Raw genomic sequence first — 7,049 nt, forward strand, 5'->3', positions numbered from 1 at the left:
AATTTAAGGCTACTAATAATAGCTGATAATAGATAGATTTTTTTGGAAATTTAATTTTGTTTTTAATCTTAATCTCATATTCTTCTGTGTAGCTAATAATAGATTTTTTTGGAAATTTAATTTTGTTTTTAATCAATTTGTTATTGTTTTGTTGTTGTTTTTTGTAATTAAAGAAAAGTCCTTATTTTTGATGGCGGGTATGATAACTCCTCACTGGAACATCGGAATCCGAAAATTCCAACGGTGTTAGAAAGAGTACATGTCTGGCTCTCGTATGAACTAGCATTATTGACTTCGCTCTAAAATTAACAAAATGTGTGCAAAAACCAAATTAAAAAATGAACTAGATTTTTTTTTTGGCAATTTCAAGAAAACATAAAATATCAAAATTATTTCGGAAAAAATAAAGAAATATCTAACAAACTACAATGACATCATTATTGCCAACTGAATTACTAAATAATAAAAAATTCGATCAATTAAAAGAAAAACAATGAGTAATATTATATACGATTTAAAACATAGATGTCTGCAAAAGCTTGAAAAACAGAAATAAACACACTCTCTATACTTTAATGGGGGATCATTAGATTACATACGATTGTTTTTTTAGCAATAAATACATAATCACAGTATAATTTTCATTTTTATAAAATTGTTAAGTTATAAAATTGCTTTAATTAATTTGAAATAATAAATATACAACATGTATTTTTCGATTAAGATTATCAATTTATTTGTAAATTATTTATATATAATAAAAAATGATATTTATAAAAATATATTTTTCCTGGTTTGTTTGTTGTGACATAATCGAATTTAGATTTATTACTTTAATAACTATTTTTAATAACACACTTTTTACAGTAACAGTATCAGAACAAAGGCCATTGATGCCACTATACAATCAAAGCCATGTAATAAGAACACTTTTTTAACAAAGAAGAATTGTTCGTAATACAAATATAACTATGACTTCCATGGCGGTTGACGGGATTGACAATAACGTTTTGCATTCTTTTCCAATTTCTCCTTAGATTGCTTACTTTTAGATGTTAGAGCTAAAATTTCATCAAGCTTATCAAAATCACTTGGAGATTTGGAGAGTAGCTGTAAAACAAAAATAATTGTAACAGTTAAATGCCAAATAATTTCATTTTAAAGAGCTATTGTTTAGTTACCAATTCAATGTATGCTTGTAATTTATCCATAGGTGGAGACGTATTCTTTGGTACATTAAGATTATTTTCTTTTTTACTTGTTTTGGGTGTCTCATAGTTGTGCTGATGATTTTGTAATAAAATAGCATTGTTATGCGTTTCATTGCCATCGGGTGACTCATTGTCCGTTGTATCGAGTTGAGTTAAACGAGTTAGATTCGGTGAAGTCAATATTTCTAATGCCTTTTGCCACTGTGTTTCCATTACATTGTGCAGTTTTTCAGCAATATCAGCTCTTTTAGATTTATACAAACTCAATTTAAGTTCTAGATCTTCAATTTTTTTCGTGGCATTCGCCAATTGTATTCGATACAATTCTACTTCCTCCTTTTGTTTTTCTTGCAACAATTTCAATTCCAATTCATTTTTCTCATTTATCAATTCTAATTGTTTAACAGCACGTTCGGCTATTAAACGTTCACGTTCACGAGCTTCTGTTCTTAGATTTTCTTCGGTTTTATCTAATTGCTCTTGAAATTCTTTTAGCTTTTGTGAAACTACATTTTCCAGTTGTTGTTGGTAATGCGATTTCAGAGATTTTTGTTGTAGATCTAATTTTTTCTTCAGGGTACACTGTTATCTAGTTTTCAAAATGTATATAATTTGAATATTACAATTAAGAGAAACAAAGAAAAGCTAGTTATATCTTACCTCATTCTCCGTTAAATGAGCCAAGGATTCTTGTAGTGATTTTCTTTGATTTTCCAAATTATCGGCCCTTGATTTTTGTTTTTGATGATATTCTTGCAACATTTCCTTTTGATGTCTTAATGTAGAGTTTTCCTTTTCAAGTTCATCACATCTTAGTTTTATCTAAAATAAGATAATTGATATAATGTTTTCACGATGTTTCCTGTATATCATCGTTTTGAAATGTTTTACTGTATTTAGATAGACTTCTAAATATTAACCCACGTAACGCCAGAGATTTTTTAAGTAAAATCGAATAATTGATTTGAATATATTATTAATAATCAACTATTTTTGAATAATATTTAGACTTGAAGGTAGGATTGTATAGAAAAAGTTGAAACAATAAAATATCTTATTTAGAGAAATTCACTGAGATCACCTTTTGTTCTCACAGTAGTAACAATATGTTTACTTTCTTTTATAAGGATGTTAATAATTCGAGTTTTATACGTACATACCTTTTCATACAAATGTTCGGACTTGGCATACTTATCCCTCAGCTTTTGCAATTCATTAAGAGACATTTCCTCAGATCTTTTACATGCATGAACTTGTATTTCTAACTCTTCCATTTTTTGTTTATATTGAGATGAAGATTCGCTCGTTTTCCTGCGAAATACAAAGTTATTTAGTTGATTTCATTAATTCATTATAATTTTAAATAACTTTCAACATACCTTGAATAATTTGTTACTTCGATTTCCAATCTTTCATTTTTCTCCTGAAATTTTGTTGCCAAACTAACAGCTTGTGCAAGTTCCTTTTGTAGTGCTTCCATTTTTTCATCATATTGCTTCCGTTGTTGTTCATAGGACTGAAGATTTTGTCGGACTTGCTGCAACTCTTGTGTGAGGCTAAAAATAGTATTGTAGTATGTTAATTGATTTTGAAAATGTTATTGACATATATACATCTTTCACTCTCAAAGCTTCAAGCCCCCCAACCCCCAGATTTATAACAAACTAATACAACTTTAATTTCGGCCGGACTGACCTTTTTATATTCCTCACCATGAGGTGAACATTCAAAATACTTCAGTTTTTGCTAGAAAGATTTTCAATTATAGTCAGTTTAGTTGAAAAAACTTGCCGAAACTCAACAACATACCAAACTTTTCGATGTACCAGTTTTGATAATAGTTGGTAGAAGCCAACATTTTCAGAACACCGAACAACACCGAATGGTGTTGCCGTTATAGTAGGGTTATCCAAATAAAGATAAAACTAAGAACAGCGAAACGCTGGAACATTTTATGCCCAGCATTTGCAAGACTTCGGAAATTACACTATCCATGAACTAACCGACCCACTAAATTCTATAAAGATTTACTCTATATTCCTATGTGTTCATACTATTAAATACATTTTCAACATTCAACAATTCATTACCTTCTGTTTTCCATTTGTGCATTACTCAAAGCATTATCCTTTGTACGATCAACTTCGATGGCTACCGACAACCTCTGCTGATATTCTAATAATCTTGCCTGTAGTTGCCGAACTGTCTTTTCCAAATGTTGTCTTCTCAGTTGCTCCTCCTTTAAATTCGATTGGGATGATGTTGCAATGGCTGTAGATTGACCACTTTTTCCCCAAATTTCACTTAGACTTATGAGATTATTTTCCGTTTTCGATATATGGTTATCGTAAGTTGGAATTTTTTCTACGGACCCCGTATGCATAGTTGTTGGCAAGGAGTTACCTTGTGTTTGGTGCTGTTCTTCCACCATGTTTGGCTGTTGCTTTTGTATTCTTGCACGATAGTCATCACTATGCCTTTGTTGCCAATAGTTATCACTATTTGTTGTGGGTAGACGATCGTTTGACAAGAAATTATCAATTTCCAAAAGAACGCCATCATCCTTATATTCACAAACACCACTTGACTTCTTTGAAGGTATATTTTGTTTATATGGGACGTCCATACATTTAGGCGTTGAATGGACCATACCCACTTGTTCTCTGTTGTGTTTAGAAGGGCCGAACTGTGTTTTCACCGTATTTGTTGAAATACTCGATATATCTGAAGGATTATCCGCATAAGCCATTTCCCCCTGTTCCAAATAGTGTAATTTTGCATTTATGTTATTAAGTTCGGCTTTTCTAGTGGGCGGTAGAAATTGATATGCCGCACTAGTTGATGGAGGCGGCATTGATAGGGCATCATCTTCTTTACCATTTCCTAAATCCATTGCTTCAAAATGACTCGTCAAATCTCTTGATATTTTCGGCCGTGATTTATTTTCCAAAATATTAAGTTCTTGAAGGCTTGCGTATTGTCTCCTTTTTAAAGCTTCCAGATCTTCTTTTATTAGTTTTTCCTCTGCATTAGCCAAATAATAATCGGGTGGTATTAACAACAAAATATCTGTATCGTCAGAATCACTCATAACCGCTTGTTTATTAAAATTAAATAATTACATTACTTTTTGGTACAATTTTTCAGAACAAGAAAGGACATGTTTAAATCCAAACGCGGCACATCTGCTACATATGTATATAAACAAATAAATAAGTAGTCACAGAAAATGTGTAACCGGGTTTTCTGAATAATCGGTACGAGAAATGACTTTGGTAACACTGTGTTTACATGGAAACGGACGGCCAAAGCGTTTACACGTTACCTTATAAATTAACTCTATTAACCCTTTGAGCCCCGAATTTTTTCCGCAATCTTAGAACAAATTTCTGTTCACAGATTTAATGTAACTATCCTAAAAAGGATATGCATAAAATTTGACATCGATACACCCTTGCATTCGGGAGATACAGTACATTCTTTCGGAAAAATGAAAGTCCAATATCAAGAAAACCAAATGCAACATCGACAGAAAAATTATTTTAAATTATTCTCTATATTCATTTTTACAAGAATCAATAATAATTCTGATGGCAGAATTCGTACAATTTGAATACGAAGCGATTTAAAAAAATTGTACTGTATAAAGAAATTAGTACAGTACACACATTTACCCTCTTCTCTATATTGCAAAGCTTATAATTTTATCAAAATTTTTTGGATTTTTCTTTTGATATTTGTCGTCCATAATCAAGTCTTGACATATGAAATCCAAATAATATATATCTACTAGCAGCATATTAAATATAAGCTCTAAAACATTTTGTTGTCTGTGGGCAACATTGGGCCACAAAGGGTTAACAAACTCCTGATATACCCAAACCGTTTAGAAATATTTTGAGATTGTGTAAGTCAGTAGTCACACGGGCAAATTTTGTGGTAAAGTAATTTGAGTTTATGGGCGAAAGAGGTAAGAGGAATAAAAGGGGGTACATACATACTTGTACTCCGCAATTCTCTTTTGTTTCGTTATTCGTTGTAAACAACTGAAGTTGGCTGCGGAAAAGTTTTGCATTTTCTTTCATTTTATGTTTTCTGTCGGCAAACAAACGCCAAGGCAGTTAATAAAATTAAAACCTTATGCGAGGAAAAAAAACACATAATATGTCTGTCGAGTAATTCAAGAGTTCCTTTTATAATTCCTTTTTTTTTCTTTTAATACCACTTTTTAATTTTCATGAACAATGGTCAAACGAGAAAATGAGTGTGTGGAACAATAAGAAAATTCATAAATTTGATGCAAGGGTTATTTGCGTGTCTAAACAACAATGCAATTTTTAAAGAAATTGAGAAGAAAATTTGTCATGAAATTTTGCACGTGTGACTACTGACTAAATGCCAGCCGGTTGTTGGCATATTCATGGAGAACAGAATAAAAGTACATTTACATATACGATTTTAAATCGACTCGAGTAAAGTAATCCAGGAATACACAACTGTTTACATATTCACGTTCTAAACGTCAATCAGCTGATCCCTGTTAGAATACTTTTTTTGTACTTCATACATTGTCAAGTATATTGGTGGAGACACATATGTGTTCATTCACCAGTCACTGGTTATTGAATACATGAATGATGAAAGTATACTTACACATTTTTTTTAATTTGCGCAAAAGATATTTTTTAGATATAACATATTTTTAATTTGCAAAGAATTTGTAAACAAAAGCCAAAATTTTGACATTAGACTTGCTAGCTGGTGACCTTATAAATAGATCTTGATTTCTATGATAAATCTTGGCAAATTTTGCCTTATTAAGAAAATAAACCGTGATTCGGTCTTTAATCATGATCAAATATTATATGTAAATGCTCTGAAAAGATTTCGGTTGGCGTACGTTGTACGTACGACATTTGATATTGAGTGGAATTCATAGTCTAAATCCAAGGTATGTAGATAAATCAGAATAGCTATTGGTGCAATGATCAGTCAATATAGTTGTTGGGATTTGAGGCTTGTACCAATGCCTATAAATAAGATCGTCCAAGGAGACCAGCTCGATATCAGGTGCCTCTTAAGTTTTCTGTCAAAATTCATTATTGGGAATTGACTTCCATAATGAAAATGTAAACAAAGGCCAAATTTTTGACATTCGACTTGAGAAAAAAACAGCTGGCTTTCGCTGAAAATGTAAACAAAGGCCAAATTTTTGACATTCGACTTGAGAAAAAAACAGCTGGCTTTCGCTAGGTGGGTGAACTTTTTAATATATCTTGGCTCGTACACATGGCATAATTACAGAAGGCATAAATACATTTGAGAAATTAATAATGGCAACCCTTTTAACTTATCTATCAATTTCAAATTGCTTTGAAAAATAAATTCCATAAAATTTTATGCATCTCGAACGGCATGTTAAAAAAAATAAAAAATTATAATTTCTGTAAATAAAAATCTCACTTTTTATTTATTAATATTGCTCCTATGATATAACTATTAATGTTACAAAATATATATTTTTTTTTATATTATAGAGGCTGAAAACTTCAAGATAATAAACAGTTTGTAATTATTGCCACTGAATACGTGTTGTGCGTACATTTCGAATCAGGTTGTCAAAATATATATATATATATCCGTAGTAAAATATAAATTTTTCACCATTATAGGGTTTTTTATACGTGCGTAATAGCTCGCAAAGATTGTTGCGTGTGGAATTTTTATTAAAAAAAAATGCCGTGCAAAACTCCGCAAACAAATCTCCAGTTCAACCCACGTCCAAAAAATGAAGCGGAAATGTTCTAACCCAGGGTTATTTAGAATTGCCGCCACTGG

At 31.2% G+C, this 7,049-nt stretch overlaps 1 protein-coding gene across 1 annotated transcript; it reads right to left on the reverse strand.

Annotated features, from left to right (window-relative positions):
• Nucleotides 1–1,166: 1,166 nt before the first annotated feature.
• On the reverse strand, nucleotides 1,167–4,302 carry LOC133328243 (putative leucine-rich repeat-containing protein DDB_G0290503). The gene is made up of 5 exons (XM_061536788.1): nucleotides 3,302–4,302; nucleotides 2,591–2,767; nucleotides 2,372–2,522; nucleotides 1,872–2,033; nucleotides 1,167–1,793 (listed from the first exon to the last, which is right to left on the reverse strand). The coding sequence occupies exons 1-5, from the start codon at nucleotides 4,300–4,302 to the stop codon at nucleotides 1,167–1,169; spliced, it is 2,118 nt and encodes a 705-aa protein (XP_061392772.1).
• Nucleotides 4,303–7,049: the final 2,747 nt, after the last annotated feature.

This window comes from Musca vetustissima, unplaced genomic scaffold (assembly GCF_032173495.1).
Source record: "Musca vetustissima isolate MV318-11 ecotype Yass unplaced genomic scaffold, APGP_CSIRO_Mvet_v1 utg38601, whole genome shotgun sequence".
NCBI classification, from domain to species: domain Eukaryota; kingdom Metazoa; phylum Arthropoda; class Insecta; order Diptera; family Muscidae; genus Musca; species Musca vetustissima.